The sequence below is a fragment of the Scyliorhinus canicula genome, chromosome 10, assembly GCF_902713615.1.
Source record: "Scyliorhinus canicula chromosome 10, sScyCan1.1, whole genome shotgun sequence".
Classification (NCBI taxonomy): Eukaryota; Metazoa; Chordata; class Chondrichthyes; order Carcharhiniformes; family Scyliorhinidae; genus Scyliorhinus; species Scyliorhinus canicula.
In genome coordinates this window covers 25235207-25256015 of record NC_052155.1, presented here as the reverse complement: position 1 = coordinate 25256015, position 20809 = coordinate 25235207, and the positions used below count along the sequence as shown (strand labels likewise).

Below are 20809 nucleotides of genomic sequence, written 5' to 3'. Positions count from 1 at the left end.
TGCAGCACTGAAGGAGATTATTCAGCACATCGTGCCTGTGCTGTGCTCTTTTTCAGATTTCTCTGCTGCCAATGGCCTAACCCGCACCAGCTCCTATCCATGGAAGACCTGCCATAAATGGATTCACTGGCTCTAAGCAATGCCTTGATTTTAAAATCCTTAGGATATTCTATTACATGTTCATAGAAGCGGTTGTTTTTTTTCTTCTTAAAAAAGATTTTAGAGCACCCAATCCTTTTTTTCCAATTAAGTGGAAATTTAGTGTGGCCAATCCACCTTCTCTGCACGTCTTTGGGTCGTGGGGGTGAGACCCACGCAGACATGGGGAGAATATGCAAACTCCACACGGACAGTGACCTTCGGCCCATCACATGAAAGGCATCTGATCTGCCAATCCTAATCCCATTTTCCAACACTTGGCCCATAGCCTCGAATGTTATGACGTGCCAAGTGCTCATCCAGGTACCTTTTAAAGGATGTGAGACATCCCCATCTACCGCCTCCCAGCCTGCGTTCCAGACCGTCACTACCCTTTAGGTAGAAAGGTTTTTCCTCAAATCCCCCCTCTCCTCCAAACCCCCTGCCCTTCACCTTGAACGTGTGTCCCCTCGTAAGCGACCCTTCAACTAAGGGGAACAGCTGTTCCCTATCCATCCTGTCCATGCCCCTCATAATCTTGTACATCTCGATCATGGTACTGTTCCTAGCAGATTGTTTTTGCACCTTCTACAGTGTCTCTATATATCTTTTATATTACGGGAACCACAAATGTTCAACAGTGCTCCAAATATGCTCTAACCAAGTTCACATGTCTATATTGTATTCTCTCCAGCTAATAGTTTGAGACATAAAGTGCATCCCTTAATATTCCAGAATATATTCTCATGTTCTTCCTTCCCATCCTTAACATTACACAAATCTTTTAATAATAATAATAATAATTGCTTATTGTCACAAGTAGGCTTCAATGACGTTACTGTGAAAAGCCCCTAGTCGCCACATTCCGGCGCCTGTTCGGGGAGGCTGGCACGGGAATTGAACCCGGGCTGCTGGCCTGGTTATGCATTACAAGCCAGCTGTTTGGCCCACTGTGCTAATGTAAGTTAGAAAGGTGATGGTTTCATGTTTCCATGCACTGTAAATTTTATGGTTTCGTGTTTCCATGACGTGATCTCTGCAGCAAACCTTACGTCAGGCGGATGTTTCAAATGCACAGCGGCCAGAATGAACAGTTAGTTAGCTACCCGCTCGTTCATGCCTCGTAACAAATTCTAAATCAATCTTTGCTTTTTATTAAATCTTCACAGTACGAGTTCTGCAGTTCCCCTTAAAGGACAGAGCCATCGCTTGTTTGAAATTGGTGGAAATATAGGTGGGTGATTTTTGTTTTACAGTCTCTGTTGTGTGAGAAGGATGGGAGGAGGGCAAATTGTTGAAGAATCGATGTTTGATTTCTTGATTCAATTGGTAGCAATGTCATTTCTGCCGTGAAGCCCTGCGCTCCACATTAAAGCAACAAATGGTTTTCTGCCCCGCTGCTCTTGCAAAATTAACTTCTGTTTTGTGAAGCATCAACAGATTAGTAACATCCCTTTTGGTTCAGTATTTAAATGCTGCAGTTCTCTGCCTCACAAAGCAATGGGCCCTAAATGTGATCTGTGCTGCGGTGGTTGGTGCAAACATTAGCTTGGCCAGGATTCTCCGACCCGAGTTGGGCCCGACATTGCTGCCAGTGAGAACGGAGAATTTGGCACTCAGCCAAAACTCCATTGTAGCGGGATGGGAGAATCCTGCCGGGCGTGAATGGATGGAGAATTCTAGCCACCGTTCCCAGGCTAGGCAGCAAAAGTAGTAGTAATAATAATAATAATCACTTATTGTCACAAGTTACTGTGAAAAGCCCCTTAGTAGGGCGGGATTCGCCCCAAAAAACTGTCGTTTTTTTGGAAAATCTTTTTATTGGCTTTTCTCATATTATAAACAGTTGTTACTTATATACATTACATTTTTCTTGCCCGTGCTAATTTGCTTTATTTTACAGAGCGGTTTGTTTTGTCCATTTGACTGACTGTACGTACATTGTGCCAAAAACTGTCTTAAGTGTGGTCTCCGATGGGAGGCATGGTGCGATTCCTGTCGGGTGGATCGGGGACCCAAGGGCAGCATGGTAGCACAGTGGCTAGCACTGTGGCTTCACAGAGCCAGGGCCCCAGGTCCGATTCCTGGCTTAGATCACTGTCTGTGCGGAGTCTGCACGTTCTCCCCGTGTCTGCGTGGGTTTCCTCCCGGGTGCTCCGGTTTCCTCCCACAGTCCAAAGACATAACGGTTGGGTGTATTGGCCATGATAAATTGCCCTTGGTGTCCAAAAAAGGTTAGGAGTATTGGGTTATGGGGATAGGGTGGAAGTGAGGGTTTAAGCGGTTCGGTGCAGACTTGATGGGCTGAATGGCCTCCTTCTGCACTCTTATGTTCTATGTTCTTATGCCAGCTGGAGGTGGCCAGGACAATGGGAAGTTGATTTACGCTTGCTGCCGTTCCCATTTTGGGGCTCATCTGCAATTCTCCCGAAATAGAGGGATTCGCGCCAGGCTCACTGTGGCTGGATAATCACCCACAGAGGCCCAAACAATGCACTTTTCAGTGACTCCCATATTTCAGCCCTGCAATGGCCTGCACCCTCTGCCAAATAACACCTTCTGACATTCATTGTCAAAAGCCATAGGTAAAGACAGAAAGAAAAACAAAGGACTTGCATTTATATAGCGCCTTTCACAACTACAGGACAAAAAGGGCTTTGCAGCCAATTAAATACTTTCAAAATATAGTCACTGTTACAATGTAGGGGAATGTGGCAGCCAATTTGTGTGGTACAAGGCTCCACAAAACAATGTACTTATGACACAATAGTTTATCCTTTGTGTTATTGATATTAAGGGCAGCACAGCCGCAGAGTGGTTAGCACTGCTGCCTCGCAGCATTAGGGACCCGGGTTCAATTCCGGCCTTGGGTGACTGTCTGTATGGAGTTTGCACATTCTCCCGGTGTCTACGTGGGTTTCCTCTGGGTGCTCCGCTTTCCTACCACAGTCCAAAGATGTGCAGGTTAGGTGAATTGGCCATGGTCAGTGCACAGAGTTACAGGGAGAGGACAGGGGAGTGGGTCTAGGTCGGGACCCCTTAAGGAGGATTGGTGCAGACCCAATGGGCTGAAAGGCCTTCTTCTGCACTGTAGGGATTCTACAGATGCAGCAGGACACCAGGGAAATGCCACTTGTTGTCTTCAAAACAAAGCCATGGCCCTTTTACATCCAGCTGAGAGGGAGAAGACGGCCTTGGTTTATACTGTTGAATGAGAATGGGTCACTTGTGTGAGGAACCAGAGAGTCTCACGTGTGCGACAAAAAGAAAGTCAACACTTACAGGCCTTCAAGGTTTATTTTCAGCAGAGGAGCTTAAAAGCAAGTGAGAATATTTACCTGGCTAGCCGGAGAGGAAGCTGCCTTTGTCGGTGCGAGCACTGGATTAGAATTTATGGTACTATTTCAGCTACATTAATTCTCTGTGGCTATTTACCTGTCATTATTTACATTGTGTGTTTTCTTCTTTGCAGGAGAGCGCTGTCTGGACCTCAACACACACATTCTGGACTTGTACCGTTTAAATCCCAATGCAACATGGGTCATTAAACCCAGAATATTGTGAGATTACTTGTTTCAGAGCGATGGGCAATAAAGTAATCTCGGAGCAGCCTTGGTGAATATAACCACAGGGACCCCTGAGAATAGTGGATACTTTACAGTGGAGCCTTTGTGTCTAAAGGCTTTGGGCCATTGATTACCGTGACCGGCAGAACTCTGCCTTGAAAGGTGATCGCTTCGGAGGCCACGATCCTACTCGTCAAGCTGGGCGTGCTGCTTGCCGTTCGATGGGAACTCGGAACGCTAATGGAAGTTGTGACCATTTCAAAGCTTTCACTTTTCTCTCTGCTTGTGAGCCACCTCCTGAAGATTGGAAGTCTGGCAGAGAGATTTTTTTTTTCTTTTGCGTGACTGAAAATAAACAACTCGCAACTAACTCATCTGGTGGTGATTAAGAAGCAAGTCAGCCCGCCAGTCAGAACCATTAAAATCACGGTCTTGAAGGAATGTGCATTTTAAACATTCATGTGTTTTTTGTCGAGACCACACAGTTGAGGAAACTACAGATAAGCCAACTACGTTTCATTTCCTGGTTATTTTTGTGGCGGGGCGGGGGGGATGGTGGTGATTGTGTTTGCTGAGTTTATGAACAGTGTACGAAGGCAGCCAAAGAATAAACAAGATGGATGTTTTCTTTGATTAATAATTAAAAGTCATTCCAATGTGAATGGAATCGGTGCCAAATTCCACATATCCTACCAGGCGGGAAGTTGTAACATCCAAGAGAGAATGATAGCTGCACCTGCGACAGCACGGAATTTCTGCCGGAGCGCGGCTCCCAGGCTCAGTTACACATCCGACTGGAATTCTGCTTTGCAGCAAACTGAAGACCAGACTATCACGTTGTGTCCTTGCCGAGCCTGTGTACATGGAGAATGATGGACTGCGGCCAGTGCATCCAAACATAGTCTCGCATCCACTGGAAACAAAACTCTCTTGTTATGCTTGAAGGAAGAAAACCTACACAGGAAACATTCTGATAGGATGGAGGAAGGATTGAGCCGTTTTCGCTTTGGAACTTACACTCCATGGGACAACACATGTCGACTGTGAACAATTAATCATTCTGTTGTCATTCAGTATCTCGCGTGCGTGGAAGAAACATTCTCTTGTTTATGATGTGCCCCATTAACGGAAAGTGGGGCAACATGTGGAGACATAGTATTGCCCTCTTCCCTTTGATAAAGCACCACTGACCACCCTTGGATGCCTCTAATGTATTTGGAGTGAGTTCACAGGTCAGCCATGATCTATTGAATATGATGGACCAGGCTGGAGGGGCTCAGCTCCTTCACTTACTCTATGTACAAGGACGTTCAGTTGTTGTGGCTATCTCAGTATGTGCTTTAAGATATCTGTGCTTGGGAGTTAACCAGCTCCATCATCCTATTTAAAATACTTTGCAATCTTGCTCTGCCTTGTGAAAAGTTATCACTTTTTGTGGGAGAGTTGTGGACTTTCTGGGGAGAGGAATCTAGGATGACTTTAATTGTTTCTTTTTCTCTTCTCTCCCCCCCCCACACCCCCAGACACCCTCGCCCACCTCAAGGAAAATGTGGTCTTGTTTGCTGTTTATTCAATTTTAGGAGTTACACGTTGGCTGCAGTAAACGTTTGACAGCCCAGTCTTCATTGCCTTGTTGGTCAGCACATAGCAATTAAGTAAGACTTTCTGCAGCAAACGACCCTTATCTTTCTGGGGTGAAGGTTAAAACAAGTGTCTTTTGCAGGCTCCAGTGTCAGAAAGTAAATTAAACTGTCCCTCTCTCATTACATCTTGCTTACATTAGATAGAAATGACAGTACAGATATGGGCCATTTTTCCCAGTTGGCCTATGTGCGATGTGCCATGTATCCCCCCCCCCCCTCCCCCTCCCACTTATTATGTCTAACCCTATCGCTGTATCTTTCTGTTTGGTCTGTGTAGACCGCATTAGTTTATTCCTTCAGGTAGTTTAATCACATTGACGGGTATTAATCTACATATTAGAGATAATTTTGCGAAATTGTGACTGGAGCCGAATTCACCGCGGGTGCAGATTTGGAATTAGGTACATGCTTCCCCTGATGTACCATCTGTTTTAAAGGGAACATCCTTTCCTTAATGCTGCCCCGATGTAATATAAAAATCTGGCTGATATTTCAAAGATGTTATTACATTGCAACTTCCAGTTTCGGACTGATAACCTATTGAGTGGGAGGGGGCGATAGACACAGGTTATTGGAATTGCACATGCTAGTTGAACTTGGTGATTAATAAAGACTTCTTGGACAGTCAGATCCCAGATGACATTGGACAGACTCTTACTAAATGGTTCATTAAGAAGTCCATGCGATTTGAGAGATATATTGAGGGGGCTGTCCGACAACTCTTTGTGTAAATTTGACTCGAGTGCTTACATACCTGAGTTTCATTCCTCAGTTTGTGTTCCTTCACATCAAGTTACTTCTGTTCAACCCAAAGGGTTAGGTTTTCCTCCATTATACACTCTGCAATTGGTTGAGGAAGCCCAATAGGAAAATTGAGTAAATAGCCCTACTGGTGCCGCACTGTTGACAGCATTTCCCTTGCCCCGCCAACCCCCAACAACCCTAGGGCAAAGTTTACCTTTGACCTCATGACCACTCTGCCACATATAGATAGTGCTGGGAAGGCAGATTTTAATAATCCACCCAACCTCACCACATTCCCACTGCTACAACATCTGGCCCCGGGGATAGTCAGGGGCTAAAAACCAGCACAGCACGGGAAGGCCCACTGAAACTCCATTTGGAGAGAGGGCCCCTCAATCTGACCTCTCCATCTTGATTCAGGCTCCCCAAATGGTACTCTATTTTAGGCCTCAGTTTAGACTGAAACAGGATTGATTATTTCCTGGCAGATCTTTGAAGCTTGACTGTCTCAGTTAATTCAGGTTCTTTCTTTTCATGAGGTGGTGGTGGGTTACCCTCTTAGTGGTGGAGATCCATTGGCAACTAGCCCTGCCAAACCTATTGCTTCATGATTTGATCTTGTGGCCTAATCTACACTGGGAGGGTTTCCCCCTACTCATGAGTAACTGTGTTTTGACTCTGATGGGTTACTTGAAAATGACTCGATGAACACTATATACAGGATAGGCCAGAAGCTAAGTACATCTTGCTCATGTGCAGACTATTCTACCTGTCTGGCGCATGACTGTTGACGTCACTGTTACCTCATGATATGCATTACTTTCTCATTACCATAACTATTAACATATTCACGTGGGATCTTGGACCTAAGCAACATGGTCAGGGTTCCAGTAGGCTCAGGAACAGTGGACAGAATTATCATAGAACCACTACAGTGCAGAAGGAGGCACCAACCCTCTGAAAAGCACCCTACGTAGACCCACTCTCCCACCTAACCCACACATCTTTAAACTGTGGGAGGAAACCGGAGCACCCGGAGGAAACCCAAGCAGACACTGGGAGAACGTGCAAACTCTACACAGTCACCAGAGGCCGGAATTGAACCCGGGTCCCTGACGCTGTGATGCAGCAGTGCTAACCATTGTGCCACAGTGCCATGCTGTCCCTCCTCCAGTGTTGAATCTGCCCCCGAGGAAATTAAAACCAAATGTCAATATTATGTAACAGGCCCATTTTTTAATTTGTTTATGGGATGTGGGCATCACTGGCTGGGCCAGCATTTATTGTCCATCCCTGACAGCATTTAAGAGTCAACTACATTGCTGTGGATCTGGAGGTAAAGGCAATAGATTTCCTTCCCTAGAGGACATCAGTGGCTGGTAGTGAGTGCCGAGGGACTGACAGCATGGGGGATGATGAAACATTCAAAAATGACCTTTTCTGTTATGGAGTGATCTCTTTAAGACTCTCTGTTGATCTACTTTCATTCCCACTTAGTAACGATACTCAAAAGTGGAAACTTTGTTTACATGAGGGCTTCCTTCAGACTCGGCTGATGCCAAGAGCCTGTGTCTGACTTCTGGCAGAGTCCATATTCTGCCAGTGAAAGCCCACAATTACACTGATACCCAAATTGCCTCACAGAACTCCAATTTAAATATGTACGTATGGCTCCCATCTGGTTTGGGTGGGAGCACTGGCCATCTGCATCAAGGTAAAATTGCGTCAGGTGCAAAGATGGTAATCAAAGGTAATTTTTTATTTTGCACTTTTTTATTCCCACCAATAAGTGGGGTGATAATAAGATGAAAATGGGTCCCAGATATTATTGCTCTCAGGTATTTATCTATGTCTCATTGTTCTCGATCCCCACTATCAGCGGGCACTGTCTGATCTCTCGAGTGGATAAGTGTGACTCATCCATTGCCACACATACTTTCTCGAGTTCTTGTTGGACCTCAAATTGTGGCTTCTTCAACATTGAAAAATTGGCGACAGTAAGTGAGGCTTGGGTAGTGTTAGAAAATGATTGGTTTTCATACCAAAGATAGTTTAGGGAATGATTTCATTGCTGGTTTCGAAAAATAATTTCCAGGATCCACAAATCTGCGGTTAAAGAACTCAGTTTCACAATTATTGAAACTTGAGTCACAGAGCTTAATCAGCAATATATGTCCTAAACTCTTTACCCAGGCAGTTAGGTGAGACAGCGAGCAATGTTACTCGGAGAAAAGCTAACATCTAATCATTCACACTAGAGTAAGTGGGCATTCCATTGGCTGATCACCGAATGGCCGTGAATATTATTGTTTTGACTTTGGGCCCTAAGTTTGAACCGAACATCAGAACACTGGTTGAAATGATTTTGGACGGGCCTAACACTGTGACTGGCAGGCATGGGTAGTACAGCCCCTAGTCTAGTCGTAATTGGCAATGCCAAGAGATCACCAGAATGGTTGTTGTAAAATGCCAAGGCAGTAAAGAACAGCCAAGAATGCTCAACGGAGGTTCAGGCTGAAGCCACGTTTTCATCTCATTATCATCCCACTTATTGGTGGGAATAAAAAACGTCCAAAGAAAATAACCCCAAATCACCTTTGATTACCACCTTTGCACGTGATGCAATTTTGCCTTGACATAGGTAGTCAGTGCCCCCACCCAAACCAGACGGGAGCCACAGATACATATTTAAATTAGAGTTCTGGAAGACAATTCGGGACAGAGTTGATTTCGGAGGGTGATTGTTCTGTACCTCAGGTCGATCGCACGATGCGGACACTTGGCACCTGGAATAGGAAAGTATCTAATTTCCAACAACTGCATCCTCGGCTCCAAATGGGACACAATTCCATTAAAGGAAACAATGTAGAGAAGGCGGGGGGGGGGAGAGAACACCAAACTGAAAAATAATGGGAGATAAAACGTTTGATAACACTCCAATTTACCTGCCACAGAAATGTATAGACGCATTTTTAATTTTAAAACTCAAGGGTTAAGAAAACCCTCTCATTGTGACAATAGCTCTCTACTGCCAAGAGTGCAGCAGAAGTTGTAATGTATGTAAAGCAGTGTGTATTTTGTGTGTCCAGGAACATTAACCACTTTGTATATGTTTATTACTGATGCATTTTTTTTTTACATTGTGTTTTCTGACATGTCTGTATAAAGCTACCTCTCTTCACATTTACTTAATCAGCAGTTTGGATAAACTGAGATGAAAAGAGTCCCTTGTGACCAGACTGATTGCCCCCGAATAGCCTGTGTGAATCATTAAATATGAAGCTCGTGCGGGATGGCGCCCCCATCTTATAAAAGCATTCAGCTTACATTAGCAAAGTTGGCAGCAACAGAAGGCTTTTGGACAGATCCAAAAATGCATGCTCTCCATAAAGATATATTTAGAATGGAGAACTGGGTTAGCTAATGATCTACAACGCTGGCCTTTAATGAGTCTGACAGGATGAGAGACCTTTCTGCAACCTGCAAGGAACTCTTCCCTCAATTTAGCTCTTAGTGACAATGCAACTGACAAGGATGTACTTTAACACTAACTGACAATTATAGTAGATTATTTATGATAATTGGAGGTTAATTCATGTCTTCCGCACAGACCTAATTCTAATTTACTTGGTTTGCTTGGCAGTATATTAAAAGCCATTCTTGATTCAGCTCGAAGAAACACCTTCAGTGCCTGGATGGTAATCTAAGAGAGTGGATTACCAGCCTGAAATTAGTCCCATTGAATTGAGTTGATCCGTCCAGTGTAGTGATCTGCTCCAACAGGTAACAAGGATTGAATCCGTATTAGGCTCCTGAGGGGGAAATCTTATCACCCTCCCCCCCCCCCCCCCCCACCCCCGGCACTGGCGTAAATGTGGGACTGTGATGGTAGAATGAAGAAGGCCCGGCACTCCTTCAGTGTCCAGCTGAAAAGGTGGGAAGGGAGGGTACCACCTTTGGAAAGCTCCCCAAAGCCCATTGGGGTCACCCTCCGCTTGTTACTAAACCCCATTTTGAGACACCTTCCCAGCCTGGGTCGCCAATCACTCTGGGCCAAGAACCCCAGGACTAATCTATGTACCCGGTCACTATGCATCTTCTCCTCAGGACTGCCTGCAGACCCAGCAGTGGCCACTAAGTTATGGCAGCTACCATGCATTTTGATTGGCTGACAACTCTTGAGGGCAGGGGCCGCCCATCAGCATATCATTGCTGGCTGATATTCTACTGCGTGGGGTGGGGTGTTGAGGGAGGGTGAGCAATACACCCCCCCCCCCCCCGCCCCACTTGGAAAATTGAGTCCCTTTGTCTCAATTCAGAGCTGAAAACTGCTGACCCTTGAATTACTGATTACTGATGGCGGAGCAAAGAAATGTTTGGTATTATGGGGTCTTTATATTGTGGGAGTATTAGTTAACTGGAACATTCCCAATTTCAGACGCCCATCAGGGAATTTTCACAAGATTTGTACTGCCTCCCACAATACCTTCAGTGGAAGGCCTGCCTCTGGAGATCAGGAGACCCCGGTGGAAATTCTCCCCTCCCCATTTTTCTCTTGATTTGAGCATTATGAAGTGCTCCCAGGTCATGCGTCACATTAGTTGCATCATGAAGGCATCTCAAAAACATTCCCATCTGCTCTGATAGTGCCTGTTGATATGTCAGTTTAGGAACTGCGCTGACCCGCGGACCTATCCCATTCAAACCCATTTCCCATAAGACTCTTGCACGTCATCAATACCGGGCTGGCTTTGAACCCAGAGGTGAAAGGTCAATGTGTACACCACCGTGTGGCCCAAAATGCTTTTTCCAAGGAAGTTCCTACTTCTGTGGATCAAGGGCTGGTTTAGCTCAGTGGGCTAGACAGCTGGTTTGTAATGCAGAACAAGACCAGCAGCGCGGGTTCAATTCCCGTAGCAGCTAACCCAAACAGGCGCCAGAATGTGGCGACTAGGAGATTTTCACAGTAACTTCATTCTTGAGACAATAAAAGATTATGGAAAAAAAACTTCCGATGTAACAACAAGGCTGTCATCTTTGAAAGTCCACTCAAGGTTTCTATGCAGAAAATCCTGGCGTACATACCCAATATTCTTACTGACACCATCCTTTTTATAGCATAGGGCATCATAGAACCATTACTCCAGAGCATGATTTTGTTTGACCTAGTTTTTATTGTTATTCCTGTTATTTATTTACATACCTACCCTTTCATGCTATGTTATATGACTCGATGCAATTGGTGAGTCTGATTTGCTCCCAACAGATCAGTGGTTAACACAGTGAGTAATGGCAGTAAATGTTTTAGGAGTGCTCTCCTGTAACATTGGCAGAGTCTTGCTGCAGAACCAATCACACTCTTAAAACATCCTTCATTCATTCAGTCCATATTTTCAGTGGTAATGAATGATACCAGACATCCCATGGTTTTGTTTCTGTTCCGTACATGTATAGAGCAGCCAAAATGTTCGGTGGTGTGCATAGTATGTCAAAATGTTCAATGGAAGGAATGGCAAAGTTCCTGGAATGCTCCAATACTACTGACTATGCACAAAAGCATTACAAATGTGTACAAATGTATATTGTAATTTACCAAGTTCATATCACATACCAATAAAATTGTAAAAAAGATGCTTTTTACCTTTGAACTGTATATTTCTACATTCTGTTAGCACCGCTGCCTCACAGCGCCAGAGTCCCAGGTTCGGTTCCCGGCTTGGGTTACTGTCTGTGCAGAGTCTGCATGTTCTCCCCGTTGGTTTCCTCCGGGTGCTCTGGTTTCCTCCCACAGTCCAAAGATGTGCAGGTTAGGTGGATTGGCCGTGCTTAATTGCCCCTCAGTGTCCAGGGATTTGCAGGTTAGGTTACGGGGTTATGGGGATAGGGCGGGGGAGTGGGCCGAGGTAGAGTGCTCGTTTGGAGGGTCAGTGTAGACTCAATGGGTTAAATGGCCTCCTTCTGCACTGTCAGGATTCTATGGCTTAGTTTTCAGAAACTGTAAAGCCTGTATTTAATTACTTGAAATCACAATTTTACATTTTAATGCCCGTCAAGAATGGTTAGAATGTGGTACTTTCTACTACATGGAGTAGCTGAGGAAAATAACGTTAGATATATTTAAGGGAAATTTAGATAGAAAATGAGGGAGAAAGGAATACAAGGGTTTGCTGATAGAGTTAGATAAAGAGGAGGGGACTCTTGAGCATAAAGAATTGACCATTTGGGTCAAATCCAGTCTGTGGATTCTGTGCGACACGTTCGCTGGGAATGTGCAAAGGCAAAGTTGAAGCACCAGAGGTAAGCACACAAACCTCTAAACAACCCATCTACCCAACCCTTCAAGCACCAGCTGCCCCACATATCGCAGAGTCAGCAAGTTGGGCATTGGGCTTATCAACCATCTCCGAAACCATGGAACTAGAATGGAGGCAGGTCATCGTTGATCCTGAGGGCCTGCCTAAAAGGAAGGGTCACTCTGGCTCACTTATTTACATTGAGAGGTTCAGCTGTGATATTGGCTGTATGAATTGCTCTATTCCCCACACCTTTCTAGCTTTCCATTCTCATAGTGCTAATCTTGTCATTGGTGTGAAGCTTATCAGAGGGCATGGCATGTAGTACGAGGCCCTTTACCTGGTTGAAAGCTGATGTACCATATGGAGCATATTCCCAGCACAGAACAACAAAGCACATTTAGACCCTTTGCATTAGCTTTACATTACTCCACAGATTCAACCCAGCACCTCCAGGCACTCTTGCAGCTTTATATCCACAGTCCAGCCTTCTCTGATACAGGCGTGTGACTTATATTCTACTCATCTTTTCCAATGTCAACCGCTAACTTCCACCTTCTGAAATGCCTTCTTTCAGCATCTCCATCTTCTCACCTCTCCTTCCCTTCCAAAGCCTCCTTTCTGCAGTGCTATTGTATCCTGAACAGTTTTTGCCTCTTTTCTATTCCTCTCCTTTGAAGATACATAAATAGGACAGACTTCTTCATTTACTTTGGACTTTGCACAACACAAATCAATTCCCAAAGTAGCTCCATTGCTTCCTACGATCTGATGGAAAATATTGAGCACATAGTAATCTGGGATAGTGCTACCAGGGTAACCAATGGATTTATTTATTTTCTCTGGAATTTTGTCCTTCATTGCTAGAGGGATGGAGTTTAAGACTAGGGAGATTATGTTGCAATTGTATAAGGTGTTAGTGCGGCCACACCTGGAGTATTGTGTTCAGTTTTGGTCTCCTTACTTGAGAAAGGACGTACTGGCGCTGGAGGGTGTGCAGAGGAGATTCACTAGGTTAATCCCAGAGCTGAAGGGGTTGGATTATGAGGAGAGGTTGAGTAGACTGGGACTGTACTCGTTGGAATTTAGAAGGATGAGGGGGGATCTTATAGAAACATTTAAAATTATGAAGGGAATAGATAGGATAGATGCGGGCAGGTTGTTTCCACTGGCGGGTGACAGCAGAACTAGGGGTCATAGCCTCAAAATAAGGGGAAGTAGATTTAGAACTGAGTTTAGGAGGAACTTCTTCACCCAAAGGGTTGTGAATCTATGGAATTCCTTGCCCAGTGAAGCAGTTGAGGCTCCTTCATTACATGTTTTTAAGGTAAAGATAGATAGTTTTTTGAAGAATAAAGGGATTAAGGGTTATGGTGTTCGGGCCGGAAAGTGGAGCTGAGTCCACAAAAGATCAGCCATGATCTAATTGAATGGCGGAGCAGGCTCCAGGGGCCAGATGGCCTACTCCTGCTCCTAGTTCTTATGTACCACGTGCCCTTAATCCTTAAAATGATTGATATGCAAGTTCAACCAAATTCTTCTTTGTATTGGATTAACTGGCAAACTCGTTTTTTTCTTGAGCCGTGCTTGCAGAACTTCGAAAAGGAGAGACACATTCCTGAAGAGGAGGAGCCATGCCATCCATACATGTTACACTCCTAGTTAGAATAACTGGGCCATCCATCCCACAGAACTGGGCTTTGCCTTGTTTGTTGTGGTGCTGTCAACACTAACTAATTGGCATGCCCAGAGTGTTGAATTTCTATAAATACATTGAAATAGTCTCACCTTTGAGAATGTTATGGGTCAGGGTTTAGAGAACCCCAAAGTGTATCATGGAGTTCACCTGACCCACACGTTTACTATATTGTGGTTATGGGGAGCACACGGGCCCACTCTACAGGTCTGATGCAACAGAACTCTACAGTACTTTTAAATTAAAACAATGTTTATTTATGAATTAACACTTTCTAAACCCACAGCAAACATCTTAACAACTATCAACACCAATCCTCCCCACAGATACAGGGCGTAATTCTCCGCTCCCGGGAATAATGGGGAGGGCCGTCGTGAATTCGGCCGAGTTTCATGACGGCCTCTGAGGCTGTTCCTCGCCCCCTATTTTCCCCTCCCGACGTAGCTAGGAGCGGCGCTCCGTAACTCTCGGCCGCGGGGGCATCCGCCAAGAATTACACGGCCGGCGTGCCTAATGACGTCCGCCGCGCATGCGCAGGTTGGCCGGCTCCAACCCGCGCATGCGCGGCTGACGTCATGACGCTGACGGCACAAACCCGCGCTTGCGCGGTGGCCGTCTTTCCCCTCAGCCGCCCCGCAAGACGTGGCGGCTTGATCTTGCGGGGCAGTGGAGGGGAAATAGTGCGTCTGATTTGGACGCCGGCCCGACGATCGGTGGGCACCGATCGCGGGCCTGTCCCCCTCCCGAGCACAGTCGTGGTGCTCTTTCCTTGCTAGGCTACCTACAAGCCCCAAATGGGCTTCTCACTCCCGTTTCACGACAGCAGCGACCAGGTGTGTTTGCCACCGTCGTGAAACAGCCGTGAACGGCAGGCCGCTCGGCCCATCCGGGTCGGAGAATCGCAAATGGCGCCGATTCTCTGCACTTCAGAGAATCGCGCCCCACCATCGTGGCGCTGTCGCGGTGATTCTCCGGGCCGGCGCGGGGCTCGGAGAATCGCCCCCAGGTTTAAATTCATACTGAGAGCAGTCAGCACTCTGAAATCACCCAATTGATCTGGAGACAGTCTTTAGTTTGCAGAGAGAGATCCTGACACAGCTCCTTGTTTTGCCTGCAGCGATCCAGCTCTCAAAACAAAACCAACCACACCCTGTATCAAACAGTCCAATGCGAAAGTAAATGCAGACAGACAGCCCAGCTCCACCCACTCTCTGACATCACTGCAGCTCTCTAATAAACACCCATTTCTTAAAGATACACCCACTACAGCTATTCGATAAAACACCCATTTCTTAAAGGTACTCTCACATGCCAAGAACCAAATTGTAAGGCGGACATACTTTAATTCTACAATGAACATTCTGCTGTCTGTTTTTTGCATCGAGTAGAGTTGAAAATATGGTGTTGGGGAGGGTACATTGAATTATAAAGTCATAGAATTTACAGTGCGAAGGAGGCCATTCAGCCCATCGTGTCTGCACTGGCCCTTGGAAAGAGCACCCTACTCAAGCCCACACCTCAACCCTATCCCTGTAACCCAGTAATCCCACCCAACCTTTTTTTTTTTGGACGCTAAACGCAATTTATCATGGCCAAGAGCTGTGAAGCAACTGAAGCAATTGACAACCCCCATGATGTCTGAGTACCATCTGATGCAATATTCCGGCAAGCTTATACATGGATAAGCATGACACTTAAACAGATTATCCGCCCTTCAAGAGTGCTTGTGTCTATCCTCCTATTGCTTTGTCATGCCCACATTGCAAGTGTCGCCCATTTGTTTGAATTCAGCAACAAGTTCAAAAGGCCCTGGTGTGTTTGGGTTTCCTGCTTGCGTGATTCATGGCCGCATGTCGTCAATGGGGTAGGACTCCAAATCTGGATCTTGCCTGCCATTTGTCAAGGGCCCTTGTCATGTGATGCCACAAAATCCCAGCCTCTGGAACCACAGGGACACCTTGGCTTCCAACCGGCCCTATAAAAACAATAGCTCAGCCTGGATTCTGTTTTGACAAGTGAAGTGAACTGTTGAATGTGGCTTAGTTGATGTATTAAAATAATTATTATAAGTTATTATTTCCGGACCCTCTTTTGCCAATGTCTCAACGTTCATTCATACAAACCTAAGAAGAACATAAAATGCAGAAGGAGGCCATTCAGCCCATTGAGTCTGCACCAACCCACTTAAGCCCTTACTTCCACCTATCCCCATAACCCAATAACCCTTCCGAACCTTTTTTAGTCCTTTAAGGGCAATTTACCATGGCCAATCCACTGAACCTGCACGTCTTTGGACTGTGGGAAGAAACACCGGAGCACCCGGAGGAAACCCACACAGGCACGGGGAGAATGTGCAGACTCCGCACAGACAGTGACCCAGCAGGGAATCGAACCTGGGACCCTGGCGCTGCGAAGCCACAGTGCTAACCACTTGTGCTACTGTGCTGCCCCTGTAAAGGAGTGATGCATTCGATGGTCCATTCGATTGACACTTTTGTAGAACAGCAGTTTTCTTTTCTAACAACATGTCTGAGTAGGAGATTTTCTCAGCAGTCCCACACTTGTCATTGTTGGTTATGTACATAGAGCATTCTTGGTGAATGGGCATTGCAAGGGTATCAGTCGGTGTGGAGAATATGAGAGGCCATGGGGAGTGGCTGTGGGGCATGAGTGAGGCAATATTATTTAACAAAAAGTGTTAAATAACTGGGTCTCCTCTGTTGTACCCTATTGCATCTAAAATAGCTGTATGCATTTCTTCGAGGGTGCCTCCTCCAACGTTCTGTGGATCGGGGAGGGCTGCTACGACTGATGAGTCTAAACTCAAAACTGTGAGCTTAACCTCCTCTCGCGCATCAAGGCCGTACATGGTCGCCTGCTGTTTAACTTTTGCAAAGAATTGGTGGGGGTCTGAAGTGGGGAGGAACGGGGTGATTTTCTCACATGCGTCCCTTAGTTGAGTCACAGTTAAGGGGGTGGTGTAAGTGATCTCGGGTGCGCCGTCTGCGGTTGCTTTTCGTTGGGTGGTGACTGGGTTCATTGGTGCGGGTGCTATCTGATCTGTGGGGGGTTGGGGCGCTTTCCTTTTCTGCTGCGTTTCTAGCGCACATATTCCCTGAACATATCGCTGCGCTGTCTCACTTAACTCCTGCCAATCTGGTGCATTCTCTTCCTCTAATTGCGTTCCAAAGGTTTCTTGGAAGCTATTCTGCACAGAAAGCAGAGATTGCAGCTCCGCAATCAGCTTCCTACACTTAGCATGGTCCACTGTGCTTTGCCTTTGCTCAGTGGTGGCAGCATGGAGTGCCCTTAAAGCTGCCTTCAGGTCGCTACACTGCTTCTTCAGTGTCTCTACCTGCTTCTCTGATTCTTGTCTTATCAAGACTGCACGCTGCACATCCTGATAGACTTTTTCATATTGTACCTGGGAGCTGCTCAGGTGGGCTAGACAAGACTGGTGTGCCCTCTTGGCATCATCCATCTCTCTATCCTTATCTGCCAACTTCTTTCTTAATTCTAAATTCTCTCTCTCTATATGACTGACATCCACTTTACTCATGCCATGCCTTTCCTCTAATTCTGCTCAGAACGTCCTGACGACCTCCTCGCTATTTTACGAATTATAAACTCCCGACAGTTTGTCGCTACAAAAATCTCTCGGTTTTACTTTATAACCCTGTTAGTTACGCATGCAAAAACACACTTCCGAATTATGAGGATTCATGTGAACTACTTGAACACTTGTGGTTTTTCCTTTTCCCAATTGGATTTCTGATTCAAATTGCTGGGTTCTCTCGGAGTGGTGGGGCCACTTCTAGTCGAGTCCCGTCAGAGTCGCCACTAAATGTTGCTCGTTCTGGGTGGGTGTGCTTTACACTCAATTGGCTCTGTTTATTACTTAGCTCTGGAGTCGCCAGGTATCGTTATGATACTGCCACAAGATTCAAGTTCAAGTTCAGATCAATGACTCAATACACCAGTTAGTAAGTTCAAAACAAGACACGTTTATTATAGCACAGTTATTTACTACTCATGCATATAATACTAAGACTAAACTATTCCTACCACTAATAGGCCAATACTTATCTGGAATAAGGGAACTGCCGGATCAGGGAACAATGGCCTCTTGCTCTGCACTGGATCCGCAGGTTTCCAGTTGGTGTGGATTAAAGGGGTCAGGAGTGTCTACTCTCGTAGCGTGCGTTGTATGACACTTACTTGATGGGGGCTGCTGACCAGGTCTCTCCTTCTCCTCATCAAGGTCTTCTGCTGCAAAGGTGTTCTGCTGGGAGGGCCGGCTGGTCAAGAAGAAAGAATCAGTCCTGGGACCTGACTTTTATTGGGTTGTGAAACTTCAACCCACTGAGTGATTCCACCACAGGAGGCTATTTGGCCCATTTTCAGGATTTTCCTTTTTTACATTTAATTACAAGGGTTCCCAGCACCTGCAGTTTTTTTTTCAATCTCAACAAAACTAGTGCGACTCGCCGTATGAACAATTCCATATATAAAAATATAAAGGTTCAGAGCATTTATTCCCAGTGTTTTCTATCAGCTCTTGCAGAATTATAACCAGGTACAGATCACAAAAGGTTTATTGCCACTGTTTATGAGTGCTTTATTACCGTCTCTATGATAGGTGTCTGGGATTAGATTTGTAGTTCCAGTTACGATTCCAAGGCGAGAGGGTCCACACAAGACCAGAGTTTTTGTTTAGTCGACAAGGACATATCAAATTTCCTCCAGTATAAAATCAGACAGCATAACAGGAATGTGAGGGGTTGGAGATCAAATACACAGAGGGATGGAGTCAGATTCATTTTGCTTTCCTTTTGGGGCAGTCAGCCATGTGTGCATCATTAGTATCCCAGGCGCCAGTGTCAATAGTAGTCATGCCTGTCAGATTAACTAACTACTCTTTTGTGTAAGCACACACTGCCCATTACCAGTGCAAAGTACACACATCTGTTATCTAAAAAGGCTCTTACACCTCCAGGAACAGAAGGCTGAAAGAGAACTCACCCGCTTTGATTCCATCAGTTATACGGCCTTTGGATTGGATTGGATTGGTTTAGTGTCACGTGTACCGAGGTACGGTGAAAAGTATTGTTCTGCGTGCAGATCATTCCGTACATGAAAATACATAATAAGGCAAACATAAAATACGCAATGTAAATATATAGACACAGGCATTGGGAGAAGATGTGTGAAGAGATCATATCAGTCCACAAGCCAGTCAGTCCATAAGAGGGTTGTTTAGGAGTCTGGTGACAGCGGGGAAGAAGCTGTTTTTGAGTCTGTTCCTGCGTGTTCTCAGACTTTTGTATCTCCTGCCCCATGGAAGAACTTGGAAAAGTGGCAGAGGTCTTTGATTATGCTGCCCGCTTTCCCAAGGTAGCGGGAGGTGTAGACAGAGTCAATGGATGGGAGGCGGGTTTGTGTGATGGACTGGGCTGTGTTCATGACTCTGTAGTTATTTACGGTATTGGGCCGAGCAGTTGCCATACCAGGCTGTGATGCAGCCAGATAGAATGCTTTCTATGGTGCATCTGTAAAAGTTGGTAAGGGTTAATGTGGACCTGCCGAATTTCCTTAGTTTCCTGAGGAAGTAAAAGCGCTGTTGTGCTTTCTTGGTCGTAACATCGACGTGGATGGACCCGAACAGATTTTTGGTGATATGCATCCCTAGGAATTTGAAACTGCTAACCATCTCCACCTCGGCCCCGTTGATGCTGACAGGGGTGTGCACAGTACTTTGCTTCCTGAAGTCAATGGCCAGATTTCTAGTTTTGCTGATACTGAGGGAGAGATTGTTGTCCACTAGGCAGCGCCGGCTCTAGGGGGGGGGGGGGAACCGGGGGGGGGGGGGGGGGGGGGGCGGACCAGAGGGGGGGGCGGAGGGGCGGACCCGAGGGGGGGGCGGACACGCGGGGGGGCGGACGCGGGGGGCGGACCCGAGGGCGGGGCGGGGGGGCGGACCCGAGGGGGGGCAGGGGGGGACTGAGCAGGGGGGGCGGATCGAGCCGGGGGGCCGCCCTGGGGGAGGGCGGCCACCGCGCATGCGCTGGTTGGCACCGGCCCAACTGCGCATGCGCGGGACCCGAGTCTCTGACGCCCCCGAGCACATGGCGCCCCGGGCGACTGCCCGAGTTGCCGGTGCCTTGAGCCGGCCCTGCCTCTAGGTTCACTATCTCCCTCCTGTATTCTGCCTCATCATTGTGCGAGATCCGGCCCATTATGATCGTGTTGTCAGCAAACGTGTAGATGGAGTTGGAGCCGAATTTTGCCATGCAGTCGTGTGTGTATAGGGAGTATAGTAGGGGCTAAGTACGCAGCCTTGCGGGACCCCGGTATTGAGGACTATCGTGGAGGAGGTGTTATTGTTTATTCTTACTGATTGTGGTCTGTGGGTCAGAAAGTCGAGGATCCAGTTACAGAGGGAGGAGCCAAGTCCTAGGTTTTGGAGCTTTGATATGAGTTTGGCTGGGATTATGGTGTTGAAGGCGGAGCTGTAGTCAATAAATTTGACTAACTGTCACTTAACTTGAAATTCTTTTGTAAATTCCTGATCTGCGCAGGTGTTAAATAACATTGCCTCACTTGCATCAATTTGCACTCACTGTATAGGGTATCCAGTTTGAAGCATTTCTTAGCTTCATATATGCTGGTGTAGACATTGCACAAACATCTTCACATGTGGTATGTTGTAAGTCAGCCTGCTCTCTGCAG

At 46.2% G+C, this 20809-nt stretch overlaps 1 protein-coding gene across 5 annotated transcripts in view; it reads left to right on the top strand.

Moving 5' to 3' along the window:
• Window positions 1–11739, top strand: part of arhgap28 (Rho GTPase activating protein 28) — a 221860-nt gene extending 210121 nt beyond the window's left edge. For all 5 annotated transcript variants that reach the window (XM_038808723.1, XM_038808724.1, XM_038808727.1 and 2 more), the window contains 2 exons: window positions 1308–1372; window positions 3611–11739. In XM_038808723.1, the coding sequence (XP_038664651.1) occupies window positions 1308–1372; window positions 3611–3702 (157 nt within the window). In that variant the 3' untranslated portion in view covers window positions 3703–11739. The remainder of the gene's footprint in view (window positions 1–1307; window positions 1373–3610) is intronic.
• The last annotated feature ends 9070 nt before the right edge of the window (window positions 11740–20809 follow it).